Genomic DNA, 19,981 nt, shown 5'->3' with positions numbered 1-19,981 from the left:
ACTGACAGCTGTGTGAAGATGTTCAGAGGCTGGAAATTCAAAATGAGTCCTGAAAGATGGATTGGTGGTCAGAGTGAAGGTGGGGCACTGAAAGATTCAAGCTAGATTCAATTTACCTATTATCACCCCATGATACATGTGGTTATAACCACTACCAAAGATATGGATGTTTGTTTCTGAGGGCATCTTTTGAACAACACTGTAGAGCAAAACAACTTTTAAAAGTTACTCAGTGCATTTTCACTAGGTTAAAGAAAGTATTGCACATTCAAATGACTTTTTGGAGAAACAGAAGGATGGGCTAGACTATTTTTGCTTCTGTTCACTTTTTGCAAACTGGCTGACATCAGCCTTGTACAGGTGCATTTCTGCTGACTATATTTTTCCATTTCCTTGGCACATGAACAGAAAAGCAAAATAGCATATGTTTTATTGTGTACGGCCTGTTGGAAAACAGAACTTTCTGTTCTTCTGAAAGTCTCAACCTGGACTTCCAAGCTTTTAAAAAAAATAAAAAAAAAAATCTTTTTGAGAGGGTTTTTTCTTTAAAAAAGTCTCAAAAGCACGTAATGCCAACTGTGGCATTACTTGAAAATTAACACAAGTAGCAAATACTGTTGGAATAACTGTCCCTTAACTGATCACAAAGAAGGTGGGACTAGAAATAGATTAGGGGCTAAATCCTGCAAATCTGCAGATTGCTCTGATTCACTTGAGCTGTCCTGTTCCAGTAACACTGTATTTATTTGATATATGGTATGCTGAAGAACCTATATAATGGGAGGCACTGTACATGTCATGCTACAGTAGAACCTCAGCGTTATGAGCACCTCAGGAATGGAAGTTGTTCGTAACTCTGAACAAAACATTATTGTTCTTTCAAAAGTTTACAGCTGAACATTGACTTAATAGAGCTTTCAGGCTTTACTATGCAGAAGAAAAATGCTGCTTTCACTTTATCTTTTTAGTAGTTTACATTTAACCCTGTACTTGCTTTTTTTTTTTTGGGGGGGGGGGGCGAGATAGGGGTCTCTGCTGCTGCCTGAATGTGTACTTCCAAATGAGTTGTGTGATTAACTGGTCAATTCATAACTCTGAGGTGCTACTGTATTCTCCATGCATTAATGCATAAAACAAGCGAGCTGAGTGTTGGGACACAAAGAGTAAAAAAGGCTTAATGGGCACCACATCCCTTTCTGATCCTGTGGAAGCTCTGCTACATTAACTACAAGGGGTTCTGCAGGGCTTTTGGCAGATGAGAAGCAAAATGTAGGGAGAAAGGCTGGGGCTGGTCATCTATAGCACATCATCCCCTTCCAGACCTGCAGAACTGCCAGTGGAATTTTCCCTCAGATTGCACATTGAATATTAACTCAGTTTTTGGCTATTCCCCCTCCCAATAGCCCAAGAAATTGGTGGGTTGGCTAAGAGCACAGCTGGAAAATACAGGTCAGCAGGGCTTAAAGAGGAGTTGTATGTTAGGATGTAGGGAACCTTAGTCTCTCTATGCTGCTTTATCCCTCCACACAGATAGCCCTCTTCTCTATGCAGATCCTGAGATTCATTTAACTGAAAGTGCACCTGCTGCTTCTCCAAATGGAACAGGCTGTTTGGTAACTCCATTCATTTAAACTCTGTTCAGGTAATTTCCTGTTCCTTGACAGTGGGAATTGTCCAGGCTCTAACAATCATAGGTTAATTGAATATGAAACAAACACAAAATAAACAGAAATGTAAGCAAAAGTCCTTTTGCAGAAGAGACAGTAGGCAGTGTCACCTTTTCACCCTTGTTGTACCCCAAAAGACAGAATTTAGCCCTTAATAAGGCAAGTAAAAGCCAACATAGATCAGCAGGGATGGAAAGAGTAATGAGGCAAGATAAGATCTATGTCAATAAAACAAAGTTCATAGGGTAAATGAGGGAACAAAGACTAATGTTGACTTGCAAAGAATATTTCAGCTAATCCTGGAGCCTTCCTATTTATAGGTGCAGATTAAAAATGAAAACTGATCAACAAAAAAGAATCGCAAATACCTAGACAACATCAACACTGCCTTTTCTTGAATGGAGGAAGAGGGAGAATTACTTACATTTCAATAGTTTTGGACTAGATTGTATCTAGTCCTATGTGGGCATAAAGGGAAGGGTACATAGTCTTCAGACTCCTGGCATTCCTTCATGGAATTTAGAGAAGGCTGCATAAAAGTTTCCAGTACAGGTCCCCTATTTTCAGTCTCAGAATGTAGACACCAGAACAGCTGACATTTCCCAGACTTGGTATCTGCTTGAGGGTTGTTAATTTTTTTTTTAAAGGCAAAATAGTTCAGCATTTGGGATTATAAGGAGAAAGACAAATAGTTTCCCTATTACCCAAAAATAATGTGATTTAACTTTTAAATTCTTCCTTACCCTCTCTCATGTAAGTTTCATCCCCTTATGACTCCCTTGAATTGCCTTTTTTAAAAAACTACTGTCAGGCACCAAACCCTGCAGAATAAGATGCCAAAGAAAGAAGGTTGGTCCCATGGTCAAATGTTTCTGCTGAATGGAGCTAAAGAACAGGAATCTTGCAGTGTCTGACGTTCTAGATTTAAACATTTAGCAGTTATATATTCCCACTTTAAACAATACTAGAAATTTCCTTCATTGTCAGTGTATTTCACTCTTAAATACTATGGACCAGACAACAATACAAAAGGAAAGATTAATGCCATTCTACAGATTACTTACTAAAACAAAATAACTTGCCTAATGTGCTGGAGACTACTGTGCATATTTATGATTTGTCTCAGTTTTGCTAATCAGTGAAAAATATAAAGCAAAGAATTTCATTTCTTCTTCTGCAATAGAATGGTAAACAGTGCCATCTACTGTTTGTCAGTTTTTCTTAATTCCTTATGGAATGCCAGTCGTCAAGACCATGAGGGGCTCAGCTATTTCAGAGAGCCTGAGAGTAGAGCCACTACTCCTCTGGATTGAGAAGAGCCAGCTGAGCTGGTACCTGATAAGGATGCCCCTGGGAGGTTTCCTTTGGAACTCTACTGGGCACATTCCACTAGGAGGAGACCCTGAGGCTGACCCAGGGCACGCTGGAGGAATTGTATCTCCCAGCTGGCCTGGGAACACTGGGGAATCCCTCAAAAGGAGCTCAAACATGTTGTGGAGGAAAGGGAGGTCTGGTCCTACCTACTCTCCATGCTGCTGCCACAACCCTCACCAATAAAAGTGGCATAAAGGAAAAAAAGACACTGACAAGGGCTGTGGTGGATTCTCCATCACTGACCATTTTAAAATAAAGACTGGATGTTTTTTCTAAAAAGATATGCTCTAGGAATTAAATTTGGGGAAGTTCTATGGCTTGTTTTATACCAGAGGTCAGACTAGATGATCATAACGGTCCCTTCTGGCCTGGGAAGATATGAAACCCATGGACTCAACTCTGTAAAAAGGAATCATTTAACTATAAAAAGTTAATCAGAGTTCATGCAGTTTTGTGTAAGTTATTCCAGAGGAGAAATCAATTACTTGAAAAGAAACCTACCCGTTTACTGACTTCTAACCCCTCCCCTGAACTCACAGCTAAAACAATGCCTCAGCATTAAAAAAGATTCTACAAGATGAAGTTAGTGCGTCATCAGAAAACTTGTGCAAAAAACAAAACAAACAAAATACACCACTATCAAGTTTTATAAGTACTTCAATTGTGTTGAGAAACCCTCTTCCAAGGAGCTTACAGTCTATATCAGAGGTGCGCAAACTACGGCCTGCAGAACCGTCCTGCCTGTCCCTTGAGCTCCCAGCCAGGGAGGCTAGCCCCCAGCCCCTCCCCTGCTGTCCCTCCTCCCCTCAGCTTGCTATGCCACCAGTGCTCTGGGCAGTGTGGCTGCAAGAACCACTGGCCTGCTCCAGTGCTCTAGACTGCATGGTGGCATGACTGGCTCCAGCTGGCATGGTAAGGGGGTGGGGAACGGGGTTCGATAAGGGGCAGTCAGAGGACAGGAAGCAGGGGGCGGTTGGTGTGGGAGTCCCAGAGAGCCTGTCAGGGGGCGGGGGTGTGGATAGGTGGCAGAGGGTCCCAGGAGGGGACAGTCAGGTGACAAGGAGCGGGGAGGTTGGATGGGGCAGATAGGAGGCAGGGACCAGGCTGTTTGGGGAAGCACAGCCTTCCCAACCTGGCCCTCCATACAGTTTTGGCACCCCAGTCTAAATGAACACTGTTCTATTGCCAATCAAGTTTGCATGAGGAAATCTCAGTTTGTTGACCTGGATTCTGTGTTTCTTTTTTTTATTATTCTATTTAAAAAGTCAAGGTACCTTACTTCAAATACAAGTATGCAAAAGGCATTATATTATTCTAGATTTTATTTTCAATGTATAGCACCACATATTTTGGTGAGTGTATGGGAATAATCCCCACAAGAGATCACAGAATACAGAATCTTTTTTACAGTAATATTGAGTCAGAGAGAGAGAGAGAGAGAGAGAGAGAGAGAATAAACATGAAGAACCATTCCACATCACATTTCATTTGACTTCTGATGAAGCCCAGGCATTTAAACAGAGCCCTTTGGTAGCCTAATTTACAATCGTTCTGGTCTGTTTAGCAGAAACTGAACTAACTGAAGTAGAATTTCATCATTAAAACCTTTTACGTTATTGCCTTCCACAGCTTCATATAAGGGCTTACTTTCTGTTCCCCAACAGATATTCTTCCGAGGGTTATTTTGATCAGCTTGTACAGTTAGTGCTAAGGTATTCAGCTGATAACAAAAGAAAGCGAAGTATTTTCCATCAGTGATCACAGCCTGCGATACAAAGGGACGGGTCACATCTGCCTCACACCAGAATCCTGTAAATGAAATTACACCCTAGTTACACAAGGCATAAGTAATATTCATATTGGCACAATTCCAAACAGGGGTTTGAAATAGAGACAGTTACAAACCTAAACTGCTTATCCTCAAGGAACAAGAGATTATTATATAAAATGTTTTGACTGAAAAGTCTAAAACTAAGAACACATCCCCACCTCACCTACCCCCAAGAAAAGTTTTATGTCACATACTTTAAGGACCACTTTCAAAATTATACTAATTTATATGCTCACAAAACTAATATTTTCAATGCGTATGGACTCTCATGGAACAGAGTTTGCCTGCAAAGGTTACCCATCTTTCACAAAACTGCATGTTTAAAATTAGATACAATGTACAGCACCACACATTTGGTGTGTCCTGCAGATACTATTTTTGGGGGCAGGGAACCAGACCGTTGGCAGCCCAGCACCTTCTATTTAGAGGATAACTGAATTTTCCATGAACCCTCTTATGGTGAAATGACTTTATCCATAAGGGAATGCACTTATTCATCATAACAATTCAAGAATATGTTTGGTTGATTCAAGTTTAATACACCATTACTGTTGAATGCTAAAATGGTTAGACAGACAAGCTAAATCTTTTATGGGGTTCTCCTTTTATACTATATCATGTTGTTCTGCATGCACAACATATGCAGTAGCATATGCAGAGAACTGAACTTACAGCACAAATATTGAATACATATGCTTCCTTAAGCAATGCTCACTACTAAAATTATAAAATAACCAGGTAGAGTCAGAGAATGAAGACAAATGTTCTGTCTTATACACCAGTGTCACTGAAGATTCTAGTTGACTTGTAAAGATGAGAATCAATTTCAGTGTTACAGGTACACCACAAAAAAAAAAGAAGTTTGGATCACATGTGATTAGCATATGCTATTACACGTGCAAAATTTGATGCAAAACTATTTTCTTATTGTTTTATACAGATCTATTAATTAGGGGATTTGCATCACTGTGACCCAAACATGGTGCCATTACTTCAGAATCTGCTTCCTCTGCCAGAAGCTAGTTACTAGCGAATGGCATCTATAGCTAAGTGAATTAAGTTCTCTTGAACCTTCTCTTCTTTCCAGCTGAGGTCTTATTTAATATTTATAAGCCCTTTATGGAATTTGAATTGTACAGATGGTGAATATGGGAGTTTGCTCAAATATACACAATCTCTTTTTCTCAATTAGTTTTTTTTTATTGGCTATTATTTTGATCAGATACAAGTAGTGCAATACTAATGATCAATATGTAGATCTATTTTTTTGTAATCTATCTTGGATTACAAAAAATCTCTAGTCTGATATTATGCAAGTATACTGGGCATTATTTCTTCAGATATACACTGTTAGAATTTAGTACAGGGCATATCTGAAAGGCCAAGCGCTAGAGCAAGAACATTAGATTTCATGTGCCTGTAATGGTTTACTAGTTCAGGATAAAACATTAGCTTGATCCCCATAGCAACTATTCATCTTTTTGTGTTTCATTATAATAGACAATACAAGCTCATGAGACTGCTTTTAAAGACAGTTCACCCTATTGCATAGTAAACTGGCTTATAATCAAATTCAACCTTCCATGAAGATTTGGATAAGAGAAATTTGATTTATGTGCACCAAACACAGAGTAGAATTTAACTGCCAAAATTCCACTATAACACCCTATTTTTTGGGATACTAATTTCAGCTGCTTACTATCATACATTACAGCCAAAAAACTTTAGTGTATAGACTACATATTTTAACCTAAAAAATACCAAAAATAATTTAACGTATATAATTGCAAAATTAATAAGTGCCATTTAATGTTCTATATATATTGGCGTGATTCTTTTCTCCTACTCTTCAAGCATTTTACTCAGATTTAAGGGTCTTGTTTTAAAGAATTTGTTAATATCTCCCATATACATAGTTTAATTGGCTCGTTTAAGTTTCAGTAATGAAATTAAAACATGCTCTCCACAGAAAGAAAATCACATATGGACGATAAAAGGAAAGGGAGAAAGAAGTCTGCTCGCCATTTATAGATGTAAAGACAATCAAGCATAAGTTTTGCCTCACCTTGATACATAGCTTGTGCTGCAGTCCAAGCAAAGAGACTTGCAATACCATTAGCTCGATAAGTTACTTCAATTTGATCAGCAAGGTTTGCTTTTAATAATCGCTCCCTTTTCAGTTTATCAGGAATCAAATGAAATTGCGTATGACCATAGCTGCATGGATCTGCGACTTTTGATCCTGAGTTCATAAAAAGGAGAAAAGTTAAAAGCCACTTTAAAAAAAAAAATCAAATCAAATGAAATGTTATAGGTAGCATCAGAGGTTAAGGACAAAAATATTATTTCTGACATCTCTATTATTCAACTTCTACCCAAAGTAACAAGTTATTTAAAAAGTTAGTTTGGTTTGAAATGCTGACATCAATATTTCTTTGGTTTCCTCTAGTTCAGAAGACTAAGTCTCCTTATGAACTCACTTGCTGGCTAATTTGGAGAAAAGTCACTGAAATTAAAGTTAATAATTTACTAGTTTTGGTCCAATCTTGCTCCCACTGAAATTAAAGCGGTATTGCCTCTTCCCCCTTCATTGACTGGATGTTGTTTAAAAAGACCAGAAGACTCCTTTTAAAGCTGACAGGTAACTGATCTTCCTCTAGCAAGAGTGGTAAGAAGCATATTTTTCTGGAGCTGTAGGAGAATAAGAGTGGGCTTGGCCCTGACTGTGCAGGTATCTGGTTTATTACAGAGAAGCAGCAGCCTCTTTATGAGTAAAGCTATCTGAGCCCCCTTGTAACTAAAAGAAAAGCAAAGAACAAAATCCTTTTAAGGCCCAATGACCCATTCAGAAAACATTCTGCATTTTGAATAAAATATTTTCAGATCAAGACTTAAATGACTCCTTCTGAAATATGAAGTGTCTAATGTGTCACTTTATCACAATTTGAAGTGTATAGTTTTACTGACTATACCCAGTCTCTTATTTTTTTAAATTAATGTTCAGCAAAGTATAGCACCACAGTCATGTATGCCATTAGACAGATTTTGAAATTGGCTCCTGCAATAAGCCGTTTTCAAAAGTGTACCATTCTTTAGTACTTCTACACAGTAACTATATTCCTATCACTAGGAAGTCTTACCTATAAATACCTTGTTATCGTATTGTCTTTTGAACAATGGAAGTTTGTCTGGTTTGTGATTAACAACAGGAACTTCTCCAGGGACTGAATAATCTAATGGTACAAACTTGAAGAAACGAGAGAGAAAGAAAATCAGTTCAGCAAGTCATAGAAATGTTTTTGATCTCAGTATTATTACATAGTACATTGATACCAATATTTTGATTCTTAAGAAAGAATTGTTTAAACAGTCATCCAAACACCTAGGGAATTCTCATTGAGCTCAACATCCATTTTACAACCTTGAACAAACCTGATCCTGTTCCGAGAGAGAAACCAACAAGATCGTATGTTTGTCCTAGAGAGCGTGAATCTCCTGCAGCAATAGAGAAATGTGTGTGTAGAACAGGAAGGACTGAAGTGCCAGAGCCTGGACAATTGTTGGTTAGCACCACTTTCCACTGACTGGAGATGGCATATCCCACATTTTGCAGGGGAAACAAAAAATGAACACCAAAACTTCACTAACAGCATTTTGTGTTGGACTTTTATCCTCACATTGAATACAACATGGTCATAGTATTTTGCAGTTCAGATTTTTAAAAAAGCAACTAGCCAATCATACTGGATGCCCAACTCAAGATGCCAATTTCAAGAATGCTAAGCATGCATCCTCTGAAAGAGGACTCAAAAGTTGAACACACAAGCAAAAAAAAAAAAAAAAGTCATTTTTTAAAATCCTGGTGTACATTTTCTTTGGCAAGTTATAGAAAATCTAAATAAAACATACGGAACTGAGAAACTTTCAGTCCTGCCACTGAGTTTAGCACTGACCATATGATTGCTAGCAAGGCTTCCTCCAATGGGTAGTAGCCCCAGTATACACCGATTTCCTCACATATTATATATGTATATTTATTTCCTTCCCCCCACACTTAAGTTTACTCTAAAATACAAACTAGATTTTTCCAAACTCAAGTTTCTGATTAATTGAATGATTACATCTTGATTTCCCCCTACATACATATTGTATATATATTTATTTATTTTGGTGGGGGAGGTAGGAGAAGAGGATAAACAGGAGACTTTTTCCCTAGTAGTAAATTCTAAGAAAGTCTCACCCAAAGTGTTTGTGTACAGCATTTGTGAGGCATTCAGCAAAGTAGAATAGAGGTTAAGTGCTATTTTTTCAAAAGTTCCCTAAAACTTCTCTGAAAATAGATGAAAACCCAGTATAAAAATTAGTTATACACACCTACAGTACTGTATGTGCTGTTATTTAACAGTTTGAAGTTTATTCTGTATTTAACTAGATTTTATTCTTTGTCTACCTATTATTTGTAATTATCCTACCTCATGATTTAGAAGAAAGCCTTGTTAAAACCAACACAGTCAAAGAAAGCATTTTAAAGAATGTACAAAGCTACATTTGCCTACTTGTAAGGGCACCACGTTTATCATCTTCCTGACACTAAAACTCTGATTTTCAGATTTACTGTCACTCAGTTTAATCCTATCTAGCAGTCTCAACCTTGGCAAAGCACACAATCAAATTAACAAAACAATAAAACAGTCAAAGTGCAAAGCACAGCACCCTGAAGAAGCACACAGGACTAGCTGGCAGGGGCACAAAAGAAAAGTGTGCATGTTTCCCCTATGCTGCCCTGCTATCCTGGAAAGGTTAGGGATGTGCAATCAGTTTCATTTTCTTGAAGAGGCAGCTCAGCTTTCAAAAATTTGGTAAGCTATATTCTAACACCAGTGATTCTTCTATATTATTTTTATGTTTGGAATTACAGAGTTCAAGTCTAAAACTTTAGATGCAACCTCTCCCCCCCTTTCAACTCTGCTCACTTTATCTACACATTCATTCTCTCATTCATTTCCAATGACTCAGTCTCCCCCTCATTCGTACCACAACCCAGATTCACTGCCTCTCACATCTTGAGGAGAAAAAAAAAGGAAGAATTCTGGTCCCACCAAGACTGGCAAAAGTGGAATCTGTGACAAAAGGAGGAGCTACAAAAGCCAGGGGCTAGACTCTTCCAGTACAAGCTTCTATGCATGCTATACACATGAAGAATTTAAAGAGGATGTAAACAGTACCAAGAAACTGACTAAAAACATTCTAAGAATTTATAGTGAAGTGGACACCTACACTTCATGACATTAAGAAGAAGCCCTTACCTATGGCCTGTTCTACGCTACAAAGTTAGGTTGACTTTTTTTGGACTTAGTTTTGAACTTGTCTACACATATATTTCTCTCCTGCAGATGTAAACGCCCTATTACAGACGCAATGCCACCACCTCCCCGAACGAAGCAGAGCCAGTCAATCTAGATCTGTAAACGCAGTGCGAGTGTAGACATTACCCATCTCAACTGGGACAGTCGACTGGCAGCTGTCTCACAATTTGCCCTTGTGTTCGCATCAGTCGCAATTTTAAACTCCACTGCCTGGGGTCATAGACACCAGAAGCCTGTCCCCACCCTTTAAAACCCCCAGCTTATTTTTGCAATGCCTTTTCCTGATTGCCCACTGAGGTGAGAACACCTACGGGGCCCACTGTTGTGAGCATCTGACCATGCTGGCTCCAAAAGAGGAGGAAAAGAGTCATGGATCACCTCAGCCTGTGGGGAGAAGAAACCGTACAAGCCCAGCTAAGGAACAGCCGAAGAAATTTAGGGTATGTCTATAATGCCCTGTGACTTAAAAAAATCTGTGACTTAGCTGACTCAGGCTCACGCTAAGGGGCTGTTTAATTGCACTGGAGATGTTCAGGCTTGGGCTGGAGGGTCCCAGAGCACAGGCTGCAGCCTCACCCTTAAAGTCTACACCACAATTAAACAGGTCCTTAGCCTGCGTCAGCTAGCACGGGCCAGCCATGCGTTTTTAATTGAAGTGTAGACACACAGGTGTACAGATTGCATGGGGTGCTGAAATTGTGGCCCAACAGGGATTAGCAGCAGTGCCATACGAAAAGTGAAGAAATTTCAGCAGGACTATCAGAAGGTAAGGAAGGGCAACAACAAATCTGGGGCCTCCCCTACACCTGATGTTTATAGCATGCCATACATGGCATAGACCCCACCAGCACACCACATAGGACGGGACACTTTGCCGGAGCCTGATGCAAAGATCTATTCAGTGCACAAAGGGAGGGGAGGACTGCAGTGAGCCAGGAGCTATTTGACAATCTTCTGGAGCCAAGACAGTCCTACCAGGCAAGGGCAGATGGGCCAGATTATGAAGTGGGAGAGCGCTCAGGTAAGTGTACACATGTATAATTCCTTATAAGCATTTTTCCTCTCCCTCTCACCCTTCTTCCCCATTTAAAAATAGCTCCCATCTCATTTGTGCATTTAGAGAACAAAAGTACTGACTTCTGATTTTCCATTGTATGTGTAATATGTTTGAAAATAAAGAACAAGTAGTCCTTGTGGCACCTTAGAGACTAACAAATTTATTTGGGCATAAACTTCCATGGGCTATCACTCCATGCATCTGATGAAGTGGGTTATAACCCACGAAAGCTTATGCCCAAATAAATGTTAGTCTCTAAGGTGCCACAAGGACTCCTTGTTGCTTTTGCAGATACAGACTAACGCAGCTACCCTTCTGAAACATGTTTGAAAAGATTAAAAAAAAAAAGTGTGGCAGTCCGAATTACACAGTCCACATCAGATCAGTGTCCTGTTGTCAGACAGTGGTAGAAGAAAGATTGAGGTAGCATCTGTTTTTCCATTATATGTCTTGATGGGCTAGACAGGACCACAGTTCCCCCCACGTAGAGTCTTTTGTTTATCTGAAATGGAATGTGCCTTATTACTTCTTGAGCACTGCCTCAACATTCATGGAGATACCCTGCAATTGTCTCCTGAACGTTTCTAGAGATAATCTTGTTTCTTCCACCCCGATAAGAGATATTCCCACTCTACAATGAATTCTGCAGGCACCAGTACAATAGCAGCATACAAGCCCGAATAATTTCAGCATTCCAGTATCAGCCGAGTTCTCTGTGCTTTTACATCAGTCAAACTTTGTAGTGTAGACCTGGCCTAAGTCATCTTGGATACCATTTCATCAATATCTACCTACCTTTGGAAAGCACATAGTACACTGTAATTCAAACAAGAACATAAGAATGGCCATACTGGGTCAGACCATTGGTCCATCTGGCCCAGTATCCTATCTTCTGATAGTAGCCAGTGCCAGATGCCTTAGGGGGAAAAGAACAGAATGGGGCAATTTATCGAGTGATCCATCCCCTGAAATCCAGTCCCATAGGTTATGGGGCACCCAGAGAATGGGCTTGCTTCCCTGACCATCTTGGCTAATAGCCATTGATGGACCTACCCTCCATGAACTTATCTAATTATTTTTGAACCCAGTTATATTTTTGGCCTTTATAACATTCCCTGGCAATGAATTCCACAGGTCGACTGTGTGTTGTGTGACGAAGTACTTCCTTATATTTCTTTTAAGCCTACTGCCTATTAATTTAATTGGGTGACTCCTGGGTCTGTGTGTTATCTGAAGAGGTAAATAACACTTCCTTATTCATTTTTTCCACATCATTCATGGTTTTATAGATCTGTCATATCTCCCTTAGTAGTCTCTTTTCTAAGATGACTAGTCCAGTCTTTTGAATTTCTCTTCAGATTATCCATATTCCCTAGTCATTTTTGTTGCCCTTCTCTGTACTTTTTCCAATTCTAAATTATCTTTTTAGAGATGGCCAACCAAAACTGCACACAGTATTCGAGGTGTGGACACACCATGGATTTCTACAGTGTTATGATGATATTTTCTGTCTTATCATCTATCCCTTTCTTAATAGTTTTCAACATTGTTAGCTTTTTTTGACGGCCACTGCACACAAAACAGATGTTTTCAGAAAGACATCCATGATTCCACAATCTTTTTCTTGAGTGCTAATTTAGACCCCATCATATTGTACATATAGTTAGGATTGTTTCCCAATGTGCATTACTTTGCATTTATTACCATTGAATTTCATCTGCCATTTTGTTGCCCAGTCACTCAGTTTTATAGTTTTAATAGCAACTAAAATCATGAAATAAATAAGATTGTTATACGTACAATAGAACCTTTATAGAGGAAATTAGGTTTTTCTACAAAAGTTTTTCCCTGAGATATGACTATTTGAGTTTAAAATCAAACAAAAACAAGCAAACATTTATAACAATGGTTAGGATTTTTAGACAGAACATACTTATGCTGTGAACTGTTCAAAGCAGAGACTCTCTTACTAGGTGTTTGTATCGTGCCTATCACAGCAAAGCTAGTGTTATACATGTTACATACTAAATGCTACTGTAACACAGTACTAGCTGATATTCACTTTTAGAAGCATTAGAAACATCCATACCTCTGGAAGCTGTTTTGGCACACGGATCTGAATCTGTGGTTTGTCATCTATCTGAAATCTCACTGGATCGATTCTACCAGTTCGATATCCTCGACAAACAACAGTCTCACCACGCTCCCAATAGAAGTTAACCTGTGGTTTTAAATCTGAAATGAAACACATTTTGTTTTTAGCCAGCCCATTACCCCCGTGTATACTTGGTGAAAACATGCAAAAACACATCAGCCCTCAGCACAAAAACAAAATAAAAAAACCAGTCAATGATGTAACCATTACCCACAATAGCCCAGGGGCATTTCAGCACAATCTCTTCTGCTGCTCCATGGCCTAACCTCCCAACCAGCCCCAGCCCCGATCCCCAGTAACCCCCCTCGCGCAACCTCCCGCCCCACCTAAGCGGGCGGCGGCGAGCAGCGGGTTGCAGCTGCCCAGCGCGGCGGTGAGGGAGGAGACCAGCTGGGTGAGGAAGGGGGCCGCGACGTGCTGCTGCTCTCGGTAGACGAAGGGTCGCTCTCGCTTGCGCTGGTAGAAATGCTCCTGCAGGAGCGCGTCACAGGCCAGGGAACGCAGCTCGCTCAGATCCGGGCCCCCGGGTCCCGCCGACTCCGCTCCCGCGGGGGGCAGCCCCGGCACGAAGACGGTCTTGGTGAAGCTCTGGTACCAGCGGTCCGCGTTCAGGGAGAAGGTCTGCGGGTAAACCACGTACTTGAGCCGCTGCAGCCGGCCGTAGAGCCGCAGCTTCTCCGCGATGGAGGGCGCCGCGTGCACCTGCTGGTAGAAATACTCCAGCCGGCGGCGCTTGGCCGACTTGCTCTTGGCCGTGTGGGAGGCGACCACGGGCGGGTAGAGCGGAGACGGAGGCTGAGGGGCTGCGGAGAGCTCGGTGTGCAGCAACCGACAGCTGCCCTGCCACACCAACCGCCACCCCCTGGGAGCTGCCATCTTGTCAGAGGGGGAGGGAGACTCGGGACGGACAGGGGAGTGTACACCAGTAATTGGCTACTATTAGTCACGTGGGTACTTTGATGCGCCAATCCGAACGTTCCTCTGAGAAACTGGGGCCCCGAGAAAAAGAGGGCGGAGCTACTTCTTGAATCAAAGCATTTCATTTGCCCGTCGCTCCAGGAAACAGTCAAAGGGGGAGGGTCCCTTTTCAAGAAAGTGGGGGCGGAAGAAGCTTCTTCCTAGCCACTATGCGCATGCTTCTGGCGGACTGTCTTGTTGAGGCGCGTTGGGAAAGAGGACTACAGTTCCCAGCATGCAGAGCGAGAGCTGCCGGGATTGGGGCCGCCGCAAGGTCGGCTGAGTGCTGAGCGCTTCCGCTATGCTGTGGGCACCCGCGCTCCCCAGCGGTCCTGGCCCCGACCCCCTGCTCCTATTCCTACAGGGACCTCGCACCTCTAAATTTCCCTTCCCAATAACCTGCTTCTCCCCCCCGACCCCCACGGGGTGAGCCTGATCTCATGCCGGGGAGCCGCTATCACAGGGGGCTGTCCCTAAACGGGCCCCTGAGCCCGCCCCCCGATCCTGCTCTCACCGGGGGTTCCCAAACCTATACAGGCCCCTGAACCACACTGCCCCAATCCCGCTATAACCTGTGGCTCCCATCCCTAGACTGGAGCCTGACCCATACTCCCAGATCCCACTATGACCAGGGGCTCCTGACCCAACCCCTGGACCACAGCCGGTGATCCCGCTTTCTCCGGGGACTCTCCTTCGTATCTGGACCCCTGACCATGCTCTCATCCTACATCTTGCTGTTACCAGAAGATCCGATCCCTATTCAGGCCCCTGACCATGCTCTCATGTTCCGCTGTCACCACTTGATCCCATCTCTTATGGGCTCTGAACCACACCCCACATCAGGGGTGGGCAAACTTTTTAGCCTGAGGGCCACATCTGGGTTGCAAAACGGTATGGAGAGCAGGGTAGGGAAGGCTGTGCCTCCCCAAACAGCCTGGCCCCTGCCCCCTATCTACCCATCCCACTTCCTGCCCCCTGACTGTCCCCCTCAGAACCCCTGAGCCATCCAACCCCCCTCCTCCTTGTCCCCTGACTGCCCCCTCCTTGGACCCTCTGCCCCTATCCAACGGCCCCTGTCCCCTGACTGCTCTGACCCCTATCCACACCCCTGCCCCGACAGGCCCCCCGGACCCATCCAACCCCTCCCCCACACCCTCCCACACACTCCTTGTCCCCTGACTGCCCCATCCCTAACTGCCCCCCCAGGACCCCACCCCCTATCTCCCCCCCTTCCCTGCTCAATGTTTCCTATTGGAAAGCCTGGGAGGTGGGTGGACGCAAGCCACGCTGCCTGCACGGTGGTATGGTTGCAGGGGAGGGGGAAAAGTGGGAGAGGGTCCGGGGGCTAGCATTCCTGGCCAGGAGCTCAGGGGCCGAGCAGGACGGTTCCACGGGCCGGATGTGGCCTGTAGGCCATAGTTTGCCTACCTCTGCCCCAGATCCTACTATGACCACCTGGGCTGTCCCTATAATTACCAAAGATGCAAACTAGTTATCATCACTAGTCCTTGTTTGTTTGTTTCAGAAACATATTCCTCTCAAGTCACTATTCAGTTTACAACGTTATGACAATAACACATTATGAGAAATTTAAGGGACATGTCTTGCATCCAATAAGTTGTCATCTCTTTCCCTTGTTTGAGAACTTTATTGTCTTTTACTACTGAAGAATGTATCTCTCAGTCACAGCATGTCCACTACAGTCCAGGCACTCAGAAGTTTGTGAGATGTCTGTAATTGCAGTTGAGGCATCCTTAAATGTGAACTCTAATCTGAATCTTAGATTATTTTGATGATATAAGGACCTTTGCCAGTTAAATAGTTTATCCTCCATAACATTAATGATTTACCATGTGCATCTCTAGAGATTATGTTATGTAGACAAAATATCAATTCAGAAAGTATCCCCAAGTTACAAAATTGTTTTAGGAGGGTTCCAAGGATGCTAAATCAAAATCTCCCAAGTTACTTAGTATATCATAATGTTACTAATATGTGTAACATTATGACATACTATTTCAAAAAGGCTGCTGAATAAGCAAAGAAATAACAGGGGGCTGAATTGTTCTCTCCTCTGCAAATAATCATGGGAAAGGGCTGAGTGCTGCTCTGTATTCACATCCCACACTATTGTAATAATCTCTTGTGAGCAATCATTTGAAAACTAATATTTTACTGATCAATAATACCATAGTGAAATGTGTGTAGCAACATTATATATAATGTTATGAACATCAGCTGAAATTGTGACTGAAGTGTGTTTACCAGACAAACCTGGGAAGAGGGTAAGCCTGTTTCTGAAAGACAGTGGACAAGCTGTTGCCTCTAGTTAGGTGTCATCAAAATTGATTGGCAATTACTCATCAGTGGCTATTCTTTGGCAATGGAAGGGGGCAAGAACAGATCAAGCTACACTTAACCAGCAACAATATGGAACCTCTTTCACCACAAAACTTTTTGTCAAAAGGAAGGAACTTTACCCAAGGGTAACCCTCAGGAAAATGTATTTCAAAAAGTGACTGGACTATAAAAGTGAGGAGCAAAAACATCTCAGATATTCCCTCTTTCTTTTTCTCCCTCTCTTTCTCTCCCATGATCTCTCTCATCTAAGGAGACAAAAGAACCAGCCTTTTGACTTTGGGAGGGGTTCTGGCCTGAAAATTTGGTCAGCCTTGTTGCTGGCAACACGTGTTAAGTATTTTACCTTGAACCCAGTCTAGTTTGTTAAGGTTTAAGTTACTAGAAAGTGTTTTATCATTATTTTCTTTTGTAGCCATTTCTGACTTTGATGCCTTATACTTGTATTCACATAAAATCTGTCTATTGATAGTTAACTGAAATTTGTTTTATTCTTCAATCAAAACAAATCCAGTGTTGTGTTTAAACTGAACTGTTTGGGCAACTCCAGTTAAACTGCCAACTGGTGGATATGGTCCTGTAATATCTGAACTGTCCAGGAGAGGGCTGGACAATGAAGAACTTTTTTTTTTTTTTTTTTTTTTAAAATTGGGACCTGAGTGACCCAAACACACTCTAGGAAGTAGTAACTAAAGATGGGGGAAGCCAGAGTGTGACTGGAGTGTTGCTGTCAGGCTGCGGCTATACACAGACACTCAAGAGTGTGTTCTGTGTGCTGTTTGTGAGGGGCTCAGGTTGAGAGCTACAGCAGCAAAGCATGGGGAGACACCCAGGTTTGCAAGATAAGTGGTGACACAACCTCTCATTGATCTGGATAGCACCCTGGAATGTGATACACATCACTCTGGTGGGTATATTCCTTTTGGGTCTCTGGTGAAGGAGCTTTGAGCCATCATCAAATCCCACAGGTTCACCAGGATCTGCAGGAGAACAAACACTCTGCTGACGCCCGTGTCTTCTTGGTTGCTCTGTATCCTCCCACCTGCTACTTAACACAATTCCAATGGCTCTCTCATATTAGATGCCCTTGATTATGATTGCTCTGAGGATTACCCTTATCCTTCATGGAAGGGGCTCTTGCAACACATAATACAGGTCCATGGAGTCACATGGAGACTGATAGATCCATCAGTGGTTATTAGCCAGGACAGGCAGGGATGCAAAACCATGCTCTGAAGTGTCCCTAGTCTGTTTGCCAGAAGCTGGTAATGGGCAACACAGGATCGATCACTTGGTGATTACCTGTTCTGTTCATTCTCTCTGAAGTACCCGGCGTTGGCCACTGTTGGAAGACAGGATACTGAACTAGATGGACCTTTGGTCTGACCCAGTATGGCCGTTCTTAAGGTCTAAACACATTGTTATAAGTTCACTTCAATATCCACCTTAACCATATTAACATGCATGTGAAACAGACTGGCACCTGGTTTGCCAGCATCAGATTCAAAAATTTGCTAGACGTCTTCTAGATATAAAAGAAAAAAACTCTTATAATATCTATACTGGATCTGTAAGACAAAAATAATTGGTCATAATCTGAGAATGCTTGTACGTGTATTATTGATTTGGGGATGAATGGGGCATAAGGGTCAACCTAATTTAATATACATATGCATCTAAGTGGTGAGGAGATCTTTCTAGCGGACAGTTGTACTCTGGGTTCTTAATCATAATGGAAAAACCTTTAAGGGCAATTGGTGCTGCCAAAAGATTGATTGTTATAACATGGAAAAAGAACACAACACCAAACTATCCATTGAAGTAACAGCCTGTCAGAAACTGCAAAATCTGAGAGGACTGCATTAACAAGGAAAAATCAACTACAACAATATGATTCATTATGACAGCTGTTTATGAAACTATACACAAGCTAAAAATAACATGCTGACACTTCAAGTTGTACAGTTTATTATTTTTTCAACTATCTGATGTAATCTTCAAGATTGTTTAAAGCTACGTTTCTCCATCAGACAAAGTTTAGTGTTCAGTACTTTTAGTTTAAAAATAGCAATACACATTTAATAAATGAATTCCATATCATTTGAGGCTTCCATCCCCCTCATTTTTCAATTGGCCCCAGAAATTCAATATTTCAGAGAAAATATCTGACTGTTCCGTGACACATTTGTAGGCTTATCCAGCTGGAATATTTATAATTAACCAAGTAAAAGTCAACAAACATCAATTTCACTGTGCACACAAACTGATGAAAAATAGTTCCATCAATAACTGAAATTTGTGGATAGGCAAAGTAAGAAGAATGCTTGAGAACTTAGTTTCATTTAGGGATATATACTTTGTATATATATTGACGTGATGTCGACAATTTGTATTTTAATGATTATAAAGCTTTAATTTTTTGAATCTCAACATCCACTGTCATTAATTATGGTCTGATCCCCCCATAATTTCACACAACTGAAAATTTAAACTGCTAAAAATAAAAAAAGCTTTAAAACAATCGATATTATCCAGCAAAATGATAAAAAAATAAAAATCAAATTCTGATAATGTGAGAATTGCACCTCGTTGACAAAGGTGAGAGCAGCTGTGAATGTAACCAGAATGTGCGGGGATATGCATATCCCTGATCTTCCCCTTCCTTCACAGAACTTCAGCCTAGCTTCTTGCTGAATCAAAGATTGCACTGTATTGTTTTTTCATGAGTTTTCAGAAAGCATTACGCAGATTAAAACCCAGGATATGAGGATGAGATTTTCAAAGCATTTAGAGTTTAGAAACATATTTCCATTTCAATAGCAATTAAAATACTTGTAATAAACAATTAAAAGAAAAACCATAAGTAATAAAATACCAATATATCCTTTTCTAGGCAAAATTTCACATTAAGTTGTTTTTTCCTGAGGATTCATACATATTTGTGGGATTGAAAATATGATTTATAACTATTTCATTTAAGGTCTTTGAGGTTGGGACCATGTTTTTGTTACATGTGTGCGCGTGCAATACTTTGCATAATGGACCCTTGATCTCCAAATTGGGCCTTTCAGTGATACCACAATAAAATAAATATTAATTAATAGCTTATGATCCCCGCTTCAACCATATACAGATTCTTCTTGCTCCCATCTTTTTCAAAGAAGAAGATTTCCAATTTATCATATGGTCCAAATGTACTGTGTATCTTCAGCTTGC

General features: G+C 41.3%; 1 protein-coding gene across 1 annotated transcript; it reads right to left on the bottom strand.

The window, feature by feature from the left end:
- Window positions 1–4,345: 4,345 nt before the first annotated feature.
- Window positions 4,346–14,326, bottom strand: MRPS30 (mitochondrial ribosomal protein S30). The gene is made up of 5 exons (XM_077816828.1): window positions 13,777–14,326; window positions 13,385–13,530; window positions 8,013–8,118; window positions 6,938–7,114; window positions 4,346–4,850 (listed from the first exon to the last, which is right to left on the bottom strand). The coding sequence occupies exons 1-5, from the start codon at window positions 14,324–14,326 to the stop codon at window positions 4,582–4,584; spliced, it is 1,248 nt and encodes a 415-aa protein (XP_077672954.1). The 3' UTR covers window positions 4,346–4,581.
- Window positions 14,327–19,981: the final 5,655 nt, after the last annotated feature.

Source organism: Eretmochelys imbricata, chromosome 5 (assembly GCF_965152235.1).
Source record: "Eretmochelys imbricata isolate rEreImb1 chromosome 5, rEreImb1.hap1, whole genome shotgun sequence".
Classification (NCBI taxonomy): domain Eukaryota; kingdom Metazoa; phylum Chordata; order Testudines; family Cheloniidae; genus Eretmochelys; species Eretmochelys imbricata.
The sequence above is the reverse complement of the archived record's forward strand: the minus strand, read 5'-3'. Positions and strand labels throughout refer to the sequence as shown.